At 34.1% G+C, this 22,491-nt stretch overlaps 2 protein-coding genes across 3 annotated transcripts; one reads left to right on the forward strand and one right to left on the reverse strand.

Moving 5' to 3' along the window:
- Positions 1 to 14,480: 14,480 nt before the first annotated feature.
- On the reverse strand, positions 14,481 to 14,978 carry LOC140890275 (uncharacterized). The gene has a single exon (XM_073298037.1). It carries the CDS (start codon positions 14,976 to 14,978, stop codon positions 14,481 to 14,483), a length of 498 nt encoding a protein of 165 aa, XP_073154138.1.
- A 3,805-nt stretch (positions 14,979 to 18,783) lies between these two features.
- On the forward strand, positions 18,784 to 22,277 carry LOC140892704 (style cell-cycle inhibitor 1-B). Of its 2 annotated transcripts, XM_073301664.1 has the most exons (5): positions 18,784 to 18,917; positions 20,647 to 20,885; positions 20,977 to 21,081; positions 21,507 to 21,556; positions 21,729 to 22,277. In XM_073301664.1, exons 2-5 carry the CDS (start codon positions 20,831 to 20,833, stop codon positions 21,960 to 21,962), a joined length of 444 nt encoding a protein of 147 aa, XP_073157765.1. In that variant the 5' UTR covers positions 18,784 to 18,917; positions 20,647 to 20,830; the 3' UTR covers positions 21,963 to 22,277. The 2 variants fall into 2 exon arrangements, with proteins under 2 accessions (XP_073157765.1, XP_073157766.1); XM_073301665.1 differs by lacking the exon at positions 18,784 to 18,917 and having other exon boundaries at positions 20,615 to 20,885.
- Positions 22,278 to 22,491: the final 214 nt, after the last annotated feature.

Here is a 22,491-nt window from a genome sequence, read left to right on the forward strand (position 1 = left end):
CCTTATCCAATTCTCTTGGTTTTCCATTTCGTAGAATTCTTATTGAATCCTCCAAGTCTTTTCTTTTGCCATGAACTCTATTACTTTTTCAAGGCGTTTCCATGGTTTATGGTCTTCCAGAAATTCTAGGCCAAGAATGAGCTGATCTACTTCTTTTCCTGGAATTCCACAGATTTGAACTTCCAATTCTCCAATATTTATCACTCCTTGGTAAGTTCCTTTTTCCTATTATTCCAAATAGTAAATAGAGTTACAAGGAAACTGGTTCCAATGACTTGTAATTTCGAATACTATTTTCACTTCTTTCCATCCTTCTGGAGATCTAAGTTTTCCTATTATAGAAAACTCTTTTTCCTCTGGTGGAATTTCTTGAATAGGAAACTTGTCCCATCTCCTACTTGTCATTCGGTCTCCTTGGAAAGATAACCTTCGGGGTTCTATTTTAAGGTCTTTGTATAGAACCGGTCTGTCTTGAATTTGAATGTCTGTTTCCTGAATTAAAGGAAACTCGATCCTTTTCGGGTATATTGCTTGAGCGGCTTTCCCAAAGATATCTGGAATTTCAATGAACTCATTTCTAATAAATAATTCAGAATGATGAGTATTAGAAAGAGCATATGAAATTTGATACGTAATAGAATATGACCTATTACCTTCCTTCATTAGTCTTTTTTCTTTGAAGTTTTGATGCAACGTCAAGGCTCGACTAAAATCTCTATCAGCTAAATTGTAGGCTATTCTTGGATAAATAACTCCCATAATTTTTTCTGCACACAAATTTCCCGAGATAGTTCCTAGAACCGCATCTTGTATATTCCCCATTCTTTTATCCCATACTACGATATATATGGGTGAATCTATTCCCTCTTTAAAAGTAGCTTTGATCATAATCTGGATTGCTCCAATATGAATCCAAGACATTGTCTTTGCTACCTCTACTTTTAATTTCTGTAATTCTTCTCGAATTTCTTCAAAGGGAATTAACTGCATCTCAATTTGATTACTGGTTAATTCCATAGGGATCACCATTTCCCTTCTGGATACCTTATAAATCAAATTATGTCTTCTTTGTCTTAGCCCTAGGTTTCCTAAGACTCTTTCAACTTGTCCTGCCAAAAATCCTTAGTACTTCTGTAATGTTGGATTTTCTCTCATAATCCTTTGGACCATATTATGAGATATCGTGGTTTGACTAAAGAACCCAGCCAAACTTTCATGTGTTTCATGCCGAAACACTTCCTCTTTACTCTGATTCTGATTCATCCTCAGAAACTTATTGACTAAACAATATCACTTCTTCGTATATACTTTCATCTGAGGGGATATCCTCAAATTGATATACTTGAACTAGATCTTGAAAAAAAAACCGCATTATCCATATCTGGTGTTGCTTCAAAGATTTTAACTCCCTTTTTCTTCTTTTCTGGAAATTTGTAGATATATGTCCTCTTGCTCCACATGTCCTGCAGTTGAAATCCTTGAAACTTTCACTTGCTCTTGTATGAGTTCTTCTGAAAGTTCTTCTTGATGGTGTTCTTTCCCTGCTTTGTGATGAGCCTGTTGCTGGAGATGTTCTTGTAGGTCCACTTCTTCTACCCGATCTATAGGATCTGGCCTTTTGTTTGGACCAAAATGTTCTTGGTTTTCAAGAATTTTTCATTCTTTTATTATAGGGATTATTTTTGAATTTCTTCCTTTTAAATCCCTGTGATCTGCTTCTAATGATCGTTGGAAGATTATTTTTTTTACAACATAAAGGTGTACGTTTATCTATACCCCTTATTTTCTTGTAGTTCTTCTGTAATGCTGCCATATGACACCATTCTACCAATTTTCCTTTCAAAAAAGAGGCGCGTCTTGCCAATGTATCAAGATTACCTGAAACGTATTCTTTAATCAGCATTTCTCTCCAGGGACTTGACATTTTTGCAAAAAATAGCTGAATAGCTACATTTTCTTCGACTCCCGAATTCCATCTGTATTTAGTGAATAACGTAATGTATTCATCAACTAAGCAGATATCATGTAACTCGAGGCTATACAGAGCTTGAGTATATCTTCTTCTTTTCTCTGTATCTTGATTATTGAAATAGTCTACCCCTATGAATTGTGCTTTAAATAGGGTGGTCATTCTTCCTCCAATCTCGCTGAGGGATTCTCCTACTAAGATAGATTCCTTAGTTTTTGGCATAGTCATCTCCCAAGCTATCTTGACAGATCCCATTAGACTCATTTCTAGAAGTTTAATGAATCCTTTTTTATTGAGATCTAATGTTCCTGCTGCTATTCTCATAGCTGATGTCCAATCATCAATGAGATCTTCTCTGTTTTTTAATTCCAGAACATCAAGGTTTAACATAACCCCATAAGGATGTATCGGGTCTAAAACAATTTTTCCATAAGGAGTTTGATGTAGTGTTATCTTACTCCTTCTCGATCTGGTTCCTGCTGGATGTGAATTTTCTCCCACATGGAACTCACTATGTGGTTCTTCTGTTTTAACCACACATCTTGGGGAATTCCCTATTGGTTGTTCACCTTCAGGGAAATTCATTTTTAGATCTACTACTTTGAGATTCGAAAAAGAATCCGCAAGATCTTGTAGATCCTCAAGATTTAATCTTTCGAAAGTAGTCATCAGATAGTGTTTTTCTCTGATACTGCTTTTATAAGATTAATCATCATTTCATCATCAGTTAAAGGTCTTTGAACCATTTTGGTTTTACCTTTCTGATGTAACAAAGGTTCGGTACCAAACGAGAGTGGTAACCTTCCTCCAGTATTTCCTTTTCTAGAACCAAAAATGTGTTCTAGATTTATGATTTTAGTTTGAAGATCCTTTAGAGTTCCAAGAATTTCTTCTTGTTTCTTAAGGATTTCTTCAATCTGCCGAGGTATTTCATACAGCTGATTGCTGTAATATTGTACCGTCTTTTGAATTTCTCTAAGATCTCCGAAGAGTTTAGAGGAATCTGAAGTAATCTCTAAAAATTGAGAGTTAGAAATCATCTTTCTTTATCCCTTCAAAATTGAGAGCATTAATAACAACCTGTTGTAAGGAATCTATCGTGAATAGATTAACTTGTTTGTAGGATTTTGTATAAATAAAATCCTCTTGATTCAAACATTCGTTTGAAGTCATCTTTTGTGAAAAATCTTCTCCTCAACAAAGGAAAGTATGAATTAACGAATAATAAAACGTCTGAATAATTAACATAAAGCTCTGATACCATTTTTACACATAATTCTTTGTACCGAAATTAAGCATTAAAACATGAAATATAAGCACAGAGATCCTTAGATCTAAGTATAAAACCTTAAGATCTTAGCACAAAATAACCCATATTGAATACAAGAATTAATTATTAAAATAATCAAGTTTTGTGGTCTTAGGGAGTTCAAAAAAAAATCTTAAAGGGAGGGGTTGGGAGAAAGAAAGGTTTGGGTTTGAGAATTTATTCACAATTCACTCTATATATATCTCCAAAAAAATGGGTTGTGCTATAGCCTAGCACAACTCATACATAGATTCGTCCATGTATGTATGTATGCGTGTGGTTTAAATATCGTGTTATTTTGATTCGAATCAGCAATTCGAATTTTCTTGCATTAATTGGTTTTCTTTTCTTCTTTTTTTTTTCATCTCAAACAACACATATAATGGTTTGATGGAAAAACTGTGTGTTTTGTGTGACTAGCGATCAAAAAAACTGTGTCCATGTCATGTATATCCATGTGTTGGTGTTACTGCGTGATGTGTGCATATGTTTTTAGTACACACTATACAATATGTATGTATTTATTCTTTTGGGTGTTTTGGTCCGATACATAATAAATACAAAAGGGTTTCATTGTTCAATTAGAGCATCCGGTTTTGGGTTTGTCCGTAGTAACTAGTAGCTAGGTCTGTGACTCTCTTGTGAGTCGGGTCTAATTCTTCGGTAATTTAATTTAATTCTAATCGTTGTTATTGTTGTTATTATTATTATGACTAATTGTTTATATCACGATAATCTGCCTTCCAATAAGCTTTTAAATATTTCGCCCACCAAAATATTGAAAAGATCAAAAGACTCAGGAAGAAGAAAAAGGATGGATCGATGACCGCCTTTGCCGTGTTTGCAATATTTTCCAATTGCCATCCATTCTTGATCAACGATAAGAAGTCCTCGTTTTCTAACGACGGACGACTGATAGAAAGGACTATCTAATTCACCTCATGCCGTGACAATGGTATGTCTCTATGGTTCTTGCACTCCGTGCTACATGCCTCTCCTCTGTGTGTCGACAAATACAATTTACGGCCTTCCTAGATGTTCACTACTAAAAAATAGTTTTATAGAAGCGGTTATTTTAAGTTTTAGGAGCGGTTTTCAACCGCTTCAACACTTTTACCATCGGTTGCAAATTCGCTCCTCTTATTTACGCCTTTATATCTTATAAAAACGTTTTTTTTCAACCGTTGGTACAAGTTGAACAACCGCTTCTATTGTTGGTTGTAAGTGCGGTTTGAAACCAGTTATATAGGTCGTATATATAGCAACGGTTTGGAAGTGCTTATGTAGTTGTGCATTTTGGAGCATTTTCAAAGCGTTTTAAAAGTGTTAAGGTGTAAGAATAGTCTTAAAACGCTCTTACACTCCACAAATATATGAACAATTTTCGAAATGGTATCGATGCTAGCACTTTAGGAGCGGTTTAATATCGCTCCTACATGCCATCAATATAGGAGCACTTCGAAAGCATTGTTGGAGCTAGAAATGCTGAACGATGTCAAACCGCTTATAAAAATGTTGGGTATAAGAGCGGTCCTAAACCACGTCTACGTGTCACCAATATAAAACCTATTTGCAACCGCTATTGATGCTTATAATTTAGGAGCGGTTTCAAATTGACACTACATAAACTCGATGCCGAAACGTTTTCAAAACGTTGTTGTAGCTAGAAATACAGGAACAATATCAAGCCACTTTTGAAATTTTTTGGTGTATGAATGGTTTTCAACCGCTCTTACATGTGTATATGGGAGTCGGAACTGCGTTGAAGCAATCTTGAGTCCGAATTTATTGGAACGATTTCCAATCTTTATTGAATATACACTAGTTTTAAAAACTCTTTAAACCACTCATGAAGCCGTAAATTTAAAAAGATTATAAGATCGGTTTTATTGCTATTAATATAAGATTTGTTTCAAATCGTTTGTGAATCAGTAGATGTAGAAGTGTTTAATATTCCGGGAATTTAGAGCCATTTAAAAGACATCGTTTAAAATCGCTCTAAAGCCAATTTAGCAATATTTAGTCTTTTATTATATTTTTTCAAACAAATACACATTATTTCAAAAAAATTCATCTAACAATAAAATAAACTAATTAATGTACGTCATCAATTAAACAATAAACATTCATATTAATATTTCAATCCATAAAATAGATATAAAATTTATCAAACAACCATTATTAGCAAAAACAATAATATTCAAATTCTTAATATAAAATGTGTAAGTTTTTCAAATTCAATTAATAAAATATAAATGCTCCTCAAATTCCATCTAATCTCTATCCGACTCTGATAATGAGAGAGATCTACGATCACTTTCGTCGGAATCGAGATGAAAAAAAATTAATATCATGCATTTCTAAAAGAATTTGTAAATTAAAAAAAGAAATAAAAAACACATAATCGTAATAACTTAATGGTTGATAAATCACAATTCACGTACGGTCATGAATTTTAGAGTCGAAAAAAATATTTTGAAAATAAGATTTTTGTGTGCATATAGCAGTGTGCTGACTCTTTGCAAATTTTAACTAACATAGCAAAATACTTATACATACATAGTCATATAAAATAAGAAATATGTGTTTATTCCCCTTGGGGGTCAACCCTTTAAGGAAATACTCCCTCCGTCCCATATATAATGTCTTCTTTGGATTTTTACATAGATTAAGAAAAATTTATTGGAAAATCAAATTTTATATAAACTTCCTATTTTATCCCTATTTAATGTATTAAAAAATGATTGCACAATTTTCAAGGTGTAATTAATAGGGGTATGTTAGGAAATGAGTGTAAAAAAATATTACTAATTATGATATATGACTATATATTTGGGACAAATAAAAAAGGAAACATGGACATTATAATTGGAACAGAGGGAGTATGTGTTTATTGATAATGATCTGAATATGAATTTAAAATATAAATTTAAATATTTGTTTCTCAAAACAGTGTAATTATAAATATTAAAAAAAAATAACATACAAGAACATTTGTTGAAGGTGTTTTATATAATATTTTATAATAAAACATGAAATATAGTATGCATATAAAATGGAAGAGCGAGTTACTTCATCTAATAAATAATACATAACATACAAAATAACAATTAGTTTGTAGCAATTCAAATAACTTTGAAAAAAATTCACCATGATATCATCACATAGTTTAAAATTAATAAATATATATATATATATATATATATATATATATATATATATATATATATATATATATATATATATATATATATATATATATATAAAAGATGAACAAATTACCTCCAAAACACAAAAGAGAAAGCAATGTCAATAAGAAAGGAGAAGTGAATGCAAAGAAAAAAAAGTTCTCGAGAAAAATAGAACTCTCGAGAATTAAATAAATAGAAACGATGGACGAATGAAATGATAAAGATAAGAACGGTTTGAACTTTGAACTACCGCCAAAATTTTGGAGGACTTATCTCTGGTACTTTTGGTAGATGATTACCTTTTAAATTGTTGTTTAATCACAACTGATGTAGCACAAAATTAAAATTGAGATAATTTAAAATATAAAATCAAAATGTTAGGCGGCAAATGTTTTCTCAATACCGCCAAATTACAATTATAAAATTGAGATAATTTAAAATATAAAATTAAAATTTGAGGTACCAAATTCATCATCTTATTATTTTAAAAAAAATCAGATGATGATGATGATGATGATGATGATGATGATGATGATGATGATGATAATGATGATGATTATTATTATTATTATTATTATTATTATTATTATTATTATTATTATTATTATTATTATTATTAACTAATAAAAGAACAAATGGTTTCCCCATTCAAATCACGTCTAGAAATTATTAATAAATTGTTTAAATTTATGTATAGCATTAATTACTTTCAAAAAATATATAGCATTAATTAATTCGGAGTTATTTGTACCAAGTAGTATAATGTCAATAATTACAAATTTTCATGTTACTTATTATATTTATATATGTTATTTATATTTTTTTGAGAATTAAGTTTTGAGCATTAAAATTTTGTTCTATTTTTTAAGAATTATATTGGATAAGTTTAAATAAAAAACAAAATTTTAAATTCACAATAATTCAAGATCTTTTAGGCTATGAAATTTTATTGTAAGATAAAAATCAGTAAAAACATTGCTATAATAGTTTAAATAATAAATATATAATTAGATTTCTTGCGAGACGGTCTCACATATTTATATCCGCAAGACGAGTCAACCTGATCCATTAGAAGAAGTACTAATAGTTTTTAATGAGTTGGATCGATTTTAAGAATATCGTTGCTAAAATATTCATTATGAGTAGTTTCAAGAGTACTCTTTATAATTAATTATATCGATATTAGTGTTTTATAAAAATAATCTACAGTTTATACCAGGTGATATTAAAGTATTCAAACAATTTATAAACCGATCCAAAACAATAGAGCAATCAAAGTGGTTCATACAAAATGATGCTAACAATTATTCTACAGGCACATTTGCGAAACCAATCCTAAGAAATAGTTCAAAAAATGGCTCACAGCACCGGTTTCGCGAAAATCATCGTAAAAAATATTAACTACAACCAGTTTCAAAAGTGTTCCTAATAGTTATACGATGACGATATTAAAAGTATTCAAAAGGTATAATTCCAAATCAATCTTAAGCATATAAAAAAATAAAAGTGGTTAAATCACTATTAAAAATATTCAATATGAGTAGTTTCAATGGTGCTCCTAATAGTTAAATCAATAGGAATAATTTATAGCAGTGGTTTATACGAACCCGTATTAAAAGTATTTAATATATGTACAATTTCTAAAGCAGTGCTTAAAAAAATAGAGCAATAAAATAGGCTTAGCGCACTGGAATTGTGTAAAACACTGTTAAAAAATATTCACTAAGACAATTTCAAAGTGTTCTTAATAGTTATATCAGTAGGAACAATTTTTAGAAGCATTTTTTACAAACATTACTAAATGTATTCAATAGGTACAATTTTCAAAATAATCCTAAAAAATAGAGCAATAAAAGCATTTCACATCACCAATTTTTTTTATAACTGCTGCTAAAAATATCCGATATGAGTAGTTAAAAAATGCTCCTAACGACTATATCAACATGAGCTTTTTCCACCGGCGATTTTATACAAACTGTTGCTAAAACATTTTTAACAAAGGCGTTTACGAAACCGTGCTTAAAATTGTGATATCAAAAACACATTCTAACAATGGTTTATACAAATCGGTGCTAAAGTATGTGTGTGAACAAGAGTGTTTAAGAAACCCTCAAACCGAGCTTAAAATTAAGATTGCTGGAGCACTTTATAGGAATGGTTAATAAAAATCGGTGCTAAAATGTGTTCAGCAAGAGTTTCAACAAAACCACACTTAAAAATATAACATTAGGAGAGTTTTTCAGTAGGGATTTATACATCTGGTCATAAAATGTGTTCAACAAAAGCGTTTAAGAAACCGTGATTAAAAGTAAGACAATATAAGAATATTCTAGGAGCAGTTTATACAAATCGGTGCTAAAATACGTTCAACAAAAGCACTTAAGAAACCGTGATTGAAAGTACGACATTAAGTACGTTTTCCAGCTGCGGTGTATACAAACTGATGCTAAAACATATTCAACAAGAGAGTTTAAGAAATCATGCTTAAAATTACGACATTAAGAACATTTTCTAGCAACGGTTTATACAAACCGATGATAAAATATGTTCAACAAGAGCATTTAATAAACCATACTTAAAAGTACGAAATTAGAAGCGGTTTAGTTAAAACCGATTCTATTGATTGCTTTTCAAGAGAGGTTTTGCAAACGTCCCTGAAAAACCACTTCTAAAAACCATTTTTTTTGTAGTGGTTTAAGTCAATATAAACTGAACAAGAACACAAGAGAATTCAACAAAATTTTAGAAAAAAAATTAGTTTTTACTCTAATTTAAGTAATTGGGGTTGTTTTTACGGATGAAGTTCCACCCTTATTTATATTACTCGACTTTTGGAATGAATGAATAAGATCTAAGCTATCATATGCTAGATATTTAGTCTCCATAATATCTTCAAAATATGTATACTGTGGAATGTTAATTTTAGAGTGCACACATACGACCTTTTACATATACTCATTTAAAGGATAGTTATAGAACATTATAGACAATCTTAAACGATTATTGGATGCCAAAGATATTCTTGAACACTCTAGAGATAGTCTCGTCATTTTTATCAAGTTCTTGAATACAATGTCTGTCGGAACCTTCTAGACTCAAATTAATCAAGTGAGGGGTAGACCATGGTGGAACATTTTGATAGGACTTGATACTTTCTTTAGCCTGAAATGTATGTTGGCTCAGTTTTGGCCAGTGACATAATCCTACATATATTATGATCAATTATGTAATATACTGATATAAATGAAAAACTCATAAATAAGAATGAAAAGACACCTAGAAGTACAACTTTGAATGGTGAAGACCCAATTTGTTATTGGGGAGATGGGTTTGTTAATTTGATTATGCCGGTTTGATAAGATAACATGTGATACTCACTAAAATTAGAGAGTCCAATCCAATATCTGAATCCAACCAAAGCCCAAATTTTCAAGTCGGATTGAACCTGAAACCAAGCAAAGAGTGTTAGAAGGGGTCGGGATGGTGTCTCGGCGTAGTCCCTCAGACGCTAGTCAGAGTCAGAAAATAAATAAGTGAAGAAGAGAGCTAGAGCGCCCCTCAAATGAAAGTGAATGAGTTATAAATGAAGTGAGCAAATCCGATATTTATAAGAGAGCAATTAAGAGACCACACATATTTCGTAGGGGACCACGTGAGTGAGATTCACGCGTTTGTTCATCCGAGACGCGCCCTTCTAAGAAGATCCAAAGTGTGACCTTGCCCTTGAGTCGAGGCTAGAGCTTAAGGGGCCTCGCTCTTGATACGAAGCTTAGGCTAAGGGCTCCCACCTCATGTATGCTCTACCCTAACTACTTTCCTCTTTCATCGTAATCCTCAACTCCTAGGCTCATCCTTGGCTTCCCAACTCCAACGTCTTGTCTACTCTCATGGGCCAATATTACCCCCTAGAGCAGGACCTAAGCCTTAGTTCTTAGCTATGAACTTGAATTGGGCCTAAAAATGTAATGGGCACACTCGTGGGGTATCACCAGTCTCCCCCTCCCAAGTCGAGTTGAATCACATGTTCAAAACTCGATTGTTTGAGTTCCATAGCTGAATCTAGATTTTAAAATTTTAAGCACGGATCGAGCTATATATTTTGTCATTTTTCTTAGAAATCTTTTCATTCCTTAATCTTTTGTCAGCCTCCACCCCACCCTATTCACCCTCACCCAGCTCTTACAACATAGCTTACACCATTGTCTCCTCCCCTCTTAAGCTTCGTCAACCCTTACCATCCTCGCCTTCCTACCCTTGTCCGCATGATTTGAATCTCGACTAGCTTATCCAACTTCCTCACCCACTGCTCGACCATTTGCTTCACTTAAGAATACTAAAATTTTTGTTTGACTGCTATGTCATTCATCAATCACTACTAAACAAACTCCTCAACTAGGCATTGCCTCAGTAGAAATTTGACCAATCACCACTAACTCCTCTACTAGACATAGTCTTAGTAAGAAAATTAAAATTTTCATTTGAACATCTCTACTCCTCTACTAAGCTTAGCTTAAGTAGGAAATTTGAAATTTTAATACAGACCCTATGACAGGGAAAATACACATTTTATTCTTCTCCTCACCTCAAGCTCTTCTCCTAAACTTTAACCTTAAAGCAAAAATGTAAATGTTACCATCATCGCATCAAGCTCTTCAACTTAGCCTTACTAAGATAAACATGAACCTCAATATTCACCCTTCAAGCTCCTCACCCTCCTTGCTTTAAGATCTTCTACCGAGTTCTAACTTAGCTGGAAAATTATGAACCCCCACTCTCTATGCCTCAAGCTCCATATCCCAAGCTTTGTATTTTTTTTTATCCTCCTTTGCATATCTTAAAAAGTATCGAAATAGTACAAGTGCGGATAATAGTTTTCAAGAGCTTTCACACAGATCAAGCTCCTCTACCTAGGGCGAGCCTTGGCAGGAAAAATACAAGTTTTATTCTCACCACCTCAAGCTCCTCTACCTAATGCGAGCTTTGGTAGGAAAAATACAAGTTTCATTCTCACCACCTCAAGATCCTCTACTAGGTTCCAAACTTAGTAGGAAAAATACAAACTTCACTTAACCACCTTTTCCTCAATCTCCTCTATTTTACCTTAGTCATAGTATAAAAAAAATAATAAAAACTTCAATTTTCAACCTTCCAACTCTTTTACTTGGTCTTAGCCCTAGTAGAAAAAATACAAACTTCAACCCTCCAACTCATCTACTTGTCCTTAGCCCTAGTAGAAAAAATACAAATTTCAACTTTTAACTTTTTAACTCCTCTACTTGGTTTTAGTCATAGTAGGAAAAATAAAAACTCCACCTTCTAACACTTCAACTCCTCTATCTAAGACTTAGCCATAGTAGGAAAAATATAAATTTTGTCCTCATCACCACAAACTTCTTTACTTGGCCATAGCCATAGTAGAAAAAAATGTAAATATTCACCTTTAATCTCACAAGCTCATCTACCTAGGCCAAGCCACAGTAGGAGAAATATAGACTTTCACCCTCCACCATTCTGACTCCTCTACCTAGGCCTTAGCCACAGTAGGAAAAATATAAATATTCAACTTCCATCATTCTACAAATCACCAAATTTGTATGCTTTTCCACCTCCCCTCCTCTACTAGGGCGAGCATAATAGAAAAATATAAACTTCAACCCCCAAACATCTAACTCCTCTACTAGGTTATAGTCATAGTAGGAAAAATATAAATTTTCAACGTCCACCCATCTAAATCATCTACTTGGCATTAGCCATAGTAGGAAAAATGCAAATCTTTATCTTCCAATCTCTAACTCCTCTACTTGGCCTTAGCCACAGTAGAAAAATATGTAATTTTTCATCTTCCATCATCTAACTCCTCTACTTGGCTTTAACCACAATAGAAAAAAAATACAAATCTTCACATTCCAACCTCTAACTTCTCTACTTGACCTTAGCTATTGTAGGAAAATATACATTTTTTCACCTTCCACCCTCTAACTCATCTACATGGTTATAGTCATAGTAAGAAAATATATAATTTTTCACCTTCCACTCTCTAACTCTTCTACTTGGCCTTAGCCACTGTGGTAACCCGTATCTTATTTTATGATATTAAAAGGTTAAACTTGATTAAGGAATTTTATTACGATTAATCTGACCAATAAATCGACTCCAGAATGTCAGAAAATGGTTCAAGAGTCAAAGTTGACTCAAGTAGTTCGGAAGGTCCAAACGTGAACAATGCGAGATTGTAAGATCCAAAGTGATCAGACCAAGCGATGCAGTTCGGAAGCGAGATCGGAACTTCCGAACTAGAGATCTTTCGAAGAGTTAGGTCATGCGCACTAGTGATGTGTCACCAGTGTGTTGACATGCAGACACATGCATGAGTTCGGAATGTCCGAAGGGTGAGATAGGAGCTTCCCAACGACAATTCGGAACGTTTCATGGATGCAGAGATCGGAACTTCCGAACGAGGGATCGAAACTTTCGAACATTGCCTATAAGTAGGAAATCCGAGAATTAGATTTCTTGCTTATTCTCAAGTTCTTTCCCTCTTGTCTTGGTGTTCTTGGGTGTTTCTAGCCATCGAGGCGAGGTCCCGGCGGTAGTGACTAGCGAGACGCTTCCAAATTCGTAGTGGAGTTGTGCCCCGGAGTTAAGACTGACGACGGATGCATGTATAACCCTATTAGTATTAGGGAGTATCTACTAGCTTAGTTAAGACTTTTAGATCAGTAACAGTGATATGGCAAATATATGCTCGTAGGATTGGACCGTAGACTTGTGCTACTAGTACTGGCTTAGTGACTTGTTGGCAGTACGTAAGTACTGACTGAGATGACCCGCTAGTTTGCTTGCTTACATGTTGCATTTTATGTATCATGATACATGTTTTTACTGCTTTGATATATTATGTTTCATGTGCATATTCATGTTGAGCCGATTCTCCTTCGAGGTAGCCTTTGTAGTAGGGTCGTTCAACCCTATATTTCTTGATTATATTGCCTGACATCGAGAGACGCTGTTTTGATGGGGATTGACTCTATGTGATCTAGACGAGTGTGTGGATGTACCCATCGGAGTTGACCCCAGAAGGTACTATATACTCATTGGCGCCTAGACTGAGCAAGATTTGTGATAACGAGTACCCAGTCATTTTCATGCATCATACTAGGTTTGTATACTCGTGCTTATTTTATTGATCGTAGTCGCTCAGGTCCATTGTTTTGTTCTCGGACACCTTATTCGATGGGACATATCTCAGGTTGGACGAAACTGGTGAGCCGAGGAAGAGTTGAGAGCTGGAGCAGTGGTTTTCGTGATTTCTTATAGTTCAGGGGATTTGATACAGTTCATTCGATTTGGTTGTATAACAGTTTTATTGCCTTCGGTTTTTAGTCATCGGTTGTATTTCTTCGATTTGGTTTATAAGCCTGGTCTTGGTTTCCACTATTATTTCTATTTATCGCTTTGCTTAATTTAATCACATGCTTAATAAGGATAATAGTAGATGATCCGGGTAGGGTCACTACAGCTACAGTAGGAAAAATACGAATTATAGACGAAATACACCTAAAGTTCCCGAGGACTAGGGACCCGACAAAACCATCATTCACCCTTCGATCAAAATAACACTTATTACTTTATAAAGAGAAATTTATTTAATTTTATTTCAAACGATCACAATAGTAATAATTAAAAATGAAACACATCAACGATTAATTTAAGGATAATACTTTTTAAGGTGATAAGCATTCTAAGACCTCTTCAAAGTCCATCCATGTGCATCTCCCCAGTAGTATGCTCAAGAACTAAGTTTCTCCTCCCAGGACCCCAATTCTACTTCTTCATTCTTTTTCCTCCTCCTTAAGTACTTGAATTTCTTTTTCAGCCATCCATAACATACTTCTTCCTCTTTTTATCATGTTAACCTCCACCCGCGCTCTTTTTCCTCCCTATTTCACCACCCCATCATAACATTGGCGTGCCACCCTATGATCCCCACGCAAGACCCCAACTTCCCTCTCTATCGAAAACTTGAGCTTCTGATGATATGTAGAAGCGATGACCCCATAGGTTGAAGAGCATGGTCTGTGAATCCGTTCAAGGGTGTAGAGATAGACTCTAGTTCAAATCCTTCTATATTTATCTGATCCAAAGTATTTCTGAATAAAATATCTTCTGAACTCCCACTATCAATGAATATCCTTGTTATATCATAATTCACAACTGTAACTGTCACCACCAAGGCGTCATTATGCGGAGCCACAACACCTCGAAGGTCCTCAGGTCCAAAATTAATAATGAGGTCTTGTGTTAAATTCAGTTCCTTTGACATCTCAAAGTTTTCCATCCTCTTACCACGTGCTTTACGTGCTCGCCCAGAATCACCGTCGGTGGCACCTCCTGAAATCATATGAATCATACCTCTCGTACGATTCTTAGCCTCGTTTATCCTCCTATTTTGTTGGTCAAATACTTGAGGAGCACCCTGACCCTCTATCTCCGTTCTCGGCTCCTCCATTCTTTGATTTATCCAAGGAGGACCCCAACTTCGCCTTGGGAGAAAATAAAACTCTTGATTGCCTCTTGGCAGAGTTCTTGACTTCTTTCCCTCCTCGTAGGTGGAGGCAAATTAGAGCCTTCATCAATCCTTTGCAAAATTTCTTTCCTCCTTCCTTGTTCGTCCACCTTCATCACCTTGTCACGTTTTCGAGCCAAGGGGACATAAGGTGAGAACTGCCCCTTACCTCAAGCTCGGTCATCTTCTCTTTCTCCCATCTCTTGCTTTCTACATCCCTTATATGCCCCTTCCACGTTACTACCTCCTTGCCTTTGCTCAGTCCTCCTATGTCTTTAAGCGTATTCTAGATTCACTTACTTCTCCGCTCGTGCCAAAAGATCATGTAGCTTGATAGAGACTTCTTAACCTGATACTTGGAGAATTCACCTCTTTTCAACCCCTGGGTAAAGGCACTTATCAGTATATCAGGATTAGCAATCGGAACTTCCATAGCCGCACCATTAAAGCGTTAGATAAATGCCTTCAAAGTTTCCTAGTCTTGTTGCTTCATCACAAACAAACTCAAGTAGTTCTATTGGTACTTCTTGATACTAGAAAATTGATACATGAAAACCACATTGAAATCCTAAAAAAACCTTGTGGAACTGGGCTTCAACGTATTGAACCATTGCAAGTCAAACTTTACTAACGTGCTCAAGAATACTCGACACTTTATACCTTCAGAGTATTGATGCAACGAGGCGGCAATCTAAAATCTTCCCATATTCTCCTCTGGGTCCGTACATTTATAATATTCTCTCACGTTTGGCTTCTTGAAACTAGCTATAAGTTCTTCCTCCAAAATAGCGAGGGAAAATGGACTTTCCCTCTTAAGAGTCGAACCCTTGCTTTCAAGTTTTCGTCTCAACATCCTTATCTACTTTCACATTTCCTCATCTCAATCATCCATGCCCGGAGGGGACTGGGTTCCTCCTACCTGACTTTGCTGGCCTACTGCATCTTTACCTTGCATTGGCACTCGCACTTGCTCTTTCCCTTGCTCTTGCTCTTGTTCTCGATCTCGGCCTTGCGAGGCTTCCTGATTTTTATTCACGTCCTTTTCTACAACCTTAGTGATAGATTGACCCAACTCTTCCAAGGTCATGTTCCCCACCGTAGTCCCTAGGAGGAGGCTCCTCCATCCTCGGCCCTAGGCAAGATGAGGTAGTGTGAGCTCTTCTAATTTCCCCCCTTCCAACAATCTCTACATCTTAACTCAATGTTCCCGCAGATGGTGCCAAGTGATACTCACTAAAATTGGAGGGTCCAATCCAAAATATGAATCCAACCTAAGCCCAAAGCTTCAAGTCCGGAGTGAACCTAAAATCAAGTAAAGAGTGTTAGAGAGGGCCGAGAGAGTGTTTCGTCGTAGCTCCTTTGACACTCAAGTCAGAGTCGAAAAATGAATAAGTTAAGAGGAGAGTTAAGACATCCAAAAAGGAAAGTGAATGAGTTATAAATGAAGTAAGCAAACCCAATATTGATAAAAAAGCGAGTATGGGACCACAAAAATTCCATAGGAGACCACGTGTGTTAGATTCACACGCTTTTTCATCTGAGACTCGCCCTTCTAAGAAGATCCAAAGTGTGACCTCACCCTTGAGGTGAGGCTAAAGCTTAAGTGGCCTCGCCCTTGAGACGAAACTTAGGCTAAGGGCTCCCACCTCAAGTATGCTCTATTCTAGCTACTTTCCTCCCCCATCGTCATCCTCAACTCCTAGTCTCATCCTTGGCTTCCCAACTCTCAAGCTCATTTCTAATTCCTTAGCACACCATTCAGCTCATCTTCACTTTCGTCACCTCCATTGGCTACTATTGGTGTAATTTCAACTATAACTCCAACATATCTTGCCTACTCTCATTCTCATGGGCCGACCTTACCCCTTAGAGCTGGACCCAAGCCTTGGTTTTTGGCTTTGAACTCGAATTGGGTCTAAACATGTAATTGACCCACTCATGGAGTACCATCACATAAGAATTTCGACCGAGGAAATGGTTTTTGGAATAATTATATATGGCCAAATAAATTGTCATGATTCCTTTATGAAAGATGTTGTGGGCGATGAGTGGTAGACTTGGACCTAGATGGGAGATTCTAGGATCTGCTTTAGTAAGGTACGAAAGTATTTATTTGAGATACCGAGATGAGTATGTATCTATTATGTGTTTGCATGAATTATGTGATTGTATGTTTTTATATGCCTTTATATACATCATGTCATTATTGTATGTTGCATACATGAACATATGAAGCCTTTACCTTAGAAGTATCCTATAATAGTAGGGCGCCCGCTCACCCTACGAGTTTGTGGATGGTTGAATACGATAGTCTTGTGCCAGGTCACCATTATGGTTGGACACTTGTACTAGTATCAGGTCACCATTATCCACTGGGTATATGAGCCACCTCCTGAGGCGACGACGCAGCGTGCTTATACCCTGGGCCCGGTCTATGAGATTGTTTCTTGATCTGAGTGTCTTGGTACCCAGTTTATTTGCATTCATGCGCAAATAATAGTGTATACTCATACTCTCGTACTGACCATGTTAGGCTCACTTTCGGTTATTTATGTCCTATTCCATGGGGCAGTTGCAGGTGGTTCTCCCGGAGATAAGGAGGATAGGTGGTGGCCAAGGCTGGATAAGGGTTGACCACTAGGTTTTGCTTACCTGGTATTTGATTTACTTTAATCTAGCAGTTACTATGATTAAGATTATTTTATTGATTAACTGCATGCTTAAGTTCTGATTAGTAGGTGATCACAACGCAGGTCACTACATTAATACTATTATTGCCATTAATAATATTATTAGTTTCCTTTTTTTTAAAAAAAAAATATTAGTTTATTTTATTATTATTCCCTATTATATATTCTTCAGATTATGTATTTAATTTTATTATTCGTTTTATGATTTATATTATCGATATCAAATCATTTTCTTATCATTCAGTATTATATTTATTACGATTATTATAATTAGCATTAATATAATTTCTATGTTTATCATTATTATATTATTTTATTAAACTCTCATTATTATTAATATTTTAATTTATCATTATTCATATTAATATGATATTATTATTATTATTATTATTATCACGATGATCAATTAATTATTCCTCGTGGATACATAATTTTATTATTCGTTTTTATGATTCATATTATAAATTTCAAGTCATTTCTTATCATTTAGTATTATACTTATTACGATTATTAATATAATTTCTACATTTATAATTAATATAATTATTTTAAATAATTCTAATTATTATTAAAATTTTAGTTTATTATTATTCGTATCAATATATTATTTATTATTATTATTATTATTATTATTATTATTATTATTATCACGATGATCAAGCAATTACTCATCAAGAAAATAAATAATGCATATATAATAAAATAATTTTATTTCAATTATTTTGGAAAGTGATTCTTATATATATTTTTTAATTTGCAATATTTCATTGAGATGATGGATTGAATAAAGGAAGAGTATTTTTAGATTATTAAACTATAAAAATATTTAATAATTAAAGCTATTTTTAAAAATACACCATTACCGTGAGCTAGAATAAGTAAATTATCTTATTATTGAATTCTCGTTAATATTATTATTAAACTTTATATATTCTGTTAATAACCCCATAAATATTTCGAGTATGGCCGCTAACCAAAATATAGAAAAGATGAGAAGAAGGAGGAGGGGGAAAGGATCGATGGATGCATGGAAGACTCAGTATCATCATACAATTACGGTTGGGGACTTGGCTTAAAATCAGATCCATGCATTTGATTGCAGATTTTTAAGCCATTTTTCAACCGTATTTGTATTATGAATATCATAATTCAAGAATGTTATATTAATGGCACTGATGCGATCTGCACGCAGGTATGACTTAATTTTTTTGCTTTTCTACTTTTTTTCCGAAAGTTGTTGCGAGCGGAAATCTGATTTGTATGTCTCGAAAAAGTTTCGGTTTCGAATAAATCTCGTGTGGTTTTTTTTATTCAAACCGATGTAATCGGGAGTTTCTTTGATTTGTATCTTTCGAAAAAATTTCGGTTTCGAATAAATCTTGTGTGGTTTTATTCAACCGATCGATGTAATGGGGAGTTTCTTGAGGCTGGATTAGTCGCCTTCATCATTGCCTTGGTGTACACATTGAATTCTGGAGTCTCTCGTACTGCTATATACCTGAATATGTGTTTCGTCAATGATGAATGATGTTCGAATCCATGTCGAATTTTATTTTATTCTGTTAATATCTTGGATCTTGATTTGAATAAAAATAATAATAATCTTGAATGGAATGAAATATACCACCGTTTTTTTTTTTTCATTCCTGTTGGATTCCAATAATTGTCTTATTGGATTTTGCTTCTATTCCGGGGAGATTGTTGGCTGCAATAATTAATTGTCCCAACCGAATAGATTAATTGAACCATGGTATGCAAAAATTTGAGTTTTTTTTTATAAAATTTGAGTTGCACCGTTATCATTAGATATAACTTTCATTAAGGCTTTGGCTGATGATTCAATTTTTGAGATAGCCCTGCCCCTCATGATTGGTGATGAACAATTTTATTATATATATTTTATTATTATTATTATTATTTTACATGCCAATACAACTCTGTTTATGAGAATGAGATAATGATTTATGGGTGAATTGGTATTCAGTCCCTAAATCCAAAAGCAAATTAAGAATCAGTCACTTGTCAGAAAAATTTTTTTTGCACTCCCTGGGCCCACATTATTTTTTTCGGATAAAATTAAGTACAAAACATTGAAAATATGGTACAAATACAAGATATTTGAGCACTAATTGTTCAAGATCGAGTACAAAAAATACAATTTTGAGTATAAAATCTAAACATCTTTATTAATGTGAACTTGCAACATGTGTTTGAGTACTCAAAAATCATATATTTGTACCAGATCTAACACATTGGGTACTCAAAAATCACATATGCGTACCATATTTTCAATGTTTTGTACCGATTTTCATCCAAATAAGATAAATGTGTTATTAATATCAATATTTTTTAGTACTCAAAAATCATATATTTATACTAGATCTAACACAATTGATACTCAAATATCATGTATTTGTACCATATTTTTTATGTTTTGTACCAAATTTCATCCGAAACAAAACATGTGGGCCCAGAGAATTTAAACAAAGTTTTTTTCTGACAGGGACTGATTAACAATTTAAGTTTAGATCTAGGGACTGAATTATAAATTACTCATGATTTATTTGTGAGTGAATTTTAAGTTTAAGTTTTCAGTTTGATGTCAGTAAAATGGTTCTTATTTAAACTGGAATCGGATAGGAAAATTTGGACAATGACATTGAAATATATTAGAATACGATTCGATTCGAATGGATAGTTATCAGGGGGATATATATATTTTTTTCAATTTTATTCATTTTTTTAATGAATTATTATGTGTTGCACTTTCAAAGTTTTTAATGGCTCTCAAATTCCTAGATGTATAATTTATAATTATTTTATGTTAGATTTTTTATTTAATATATGTGAGATTTTGATAAATTAAATTTTTGTGTTAAATTCTTCATGTGAAAAGATTTGTTGCAAAAATTTTGTTGTAGCGTCACTCTTGTCTACATATGCTAAATTTTTTGGGAAAAGAAAAGTATAAAAGAGGAACATTACCCGGCGATCGCTATTCACTACGCCCCTCCGAAGCTCAGTTTTTTTTGGGTTTAATATAAAAAAAATATAAAATTAGGGTTTACATTTGAAAGTGGGGAGAGCAATCAATCTGCTTTAGCAATGGGTAAATTTAAAGACGACGATAGGCTCAATAGGTCTTCTCCTTCTCCGCGAGGTGCGTATTTTGATTCTGTCATTACTGTTGAATTGCTTGGTTGGTATTATATTTTTTCCTTGGATTATGATATTTGTCGAGTTTTTGGCAGATGAGTCGAAAATCAGAAGGCGAAGAACCAACGATGACGACGAGAAATACAGATCCAAGAAAAAACACAAATCTCATAAGTCTTCTGAAGATCATTCGCGTAAAGGTGTGTTTTTGCTGTCCATATTAAAATCTTCACTTCAGATGCGGAAAAATGTCTGTGTTGCTGTATTAGTGAGTTTTTTAAAATAATAATTTGCGGATTCGCAAGCATATTTGAATTGATTGGATGAAAATTTGGCTTATCCTGATTCCCATGATGTCAAGTGTTGGAGTTCATTTAAACAGGAACATTGTTCGACACCATTTGTTTTATTTTTTTAAATTTTTCTTGTTCTCTGACTTATTTTGAGTCAATAGATATCGTTCTGGTTTGTATATTAGTTGTTAATTTGCTGAAAATTTTTCATTTCATTAATTTTACATGGAATTAAGATTTTTGCAGTAGGATAAACTGTTCCAAAATTGAATTTTGATTGCTGTTTTTATCATGATTTTTCGGTTGATATTGTCTGTTTGGTATTGTTTCAGATAAGAAGTCTGGTAAGAAGCATAAAGATAAAAGCCGCAAGAAAGATTCAGTGAGTTTCTGTATTATTCGTCCATCACTTGTATGGTATATAGTATAGACTATAGACCTGTGTCGAAAGATGATGACGACTATCTCTTTAGTTAGTTGCTGTCAAAGTTTCATGATATTCTACTTGATTGTTCGAGTCACCATATATGATTATAATTTCATGATCCTCACAGAAAGTAAAGTTTCAAGAAATTTCGGATGAAGACTACTTCTCCAGAAACAATGAATTTGCAATGTGGCTAAAGAAAGAGAAGAACAAATATTTCTCGGATCTATCATCAGATTCTGCACGGAGCCTGTTTTCAGAGTTCGTGGCAGAATGGAACAACCAAGAACTCGAACCCCAGTACTACGAGGGCGTTGTGACAGGACCACGGACGTCGCATAAGTGGAACATTAAACGTTAGTGAAGGATTTAAACTGAGTTACTCAGGATTTCCGACCCTGCGAAAAGAGAGAAATTATCGTATGGCTTACACAGCTTGGCCAGATTATAATGTGCAAATGTTCCTTTTCTGCAACTGCTTCTGCACTCTGGGAAGAAGATAACCGTGGCCGGAGTGCACATCTTTGTATCTATGATGCATGATATGCAAGACGAATGTTAATATTTCTCTGTAGAATAACCGTGTTTTTTCTTTGGGTGCAAAATCGCTGTTAAACAATCGGAGAGTCCAGAATTTTACGAGCTTGATGTTCCAATTTTTCATCATTATTTTGCTCTATAAGGGGCCTTAATCTTGTGTCTATGCCTCCATCTACTCCGTGGGAGAGGTTGAAACAAAAGTGGTATCACTTGTTTCTCATTCCCTTTCAAATCTGATCAAGATTTTAATCGAAAGTAATCGAGGTTTCATTGCCGAAGAAGTGCGTAGGCTTAATGCAAACCTCAAAAAATCCCCAGGCAAGAGACGCATGCAAGCTCATTTTCAAGTG

This window comes from Henckelia pumila, chromosome 3, assembly GCF_033568475.1.
Source record: "Henckelia pumila isolate YLH828 chromosome 3, ASM3356847v2, whole genome shotgun sequence".
NCBI classification, from domain to species: domain Eukaryota; kingdom Viridiplantae; phylum Streptophyta; class Magnoliopsida; order Lamiales; family Gesneriaceae; genus Henckelia; species Henckelia pumila.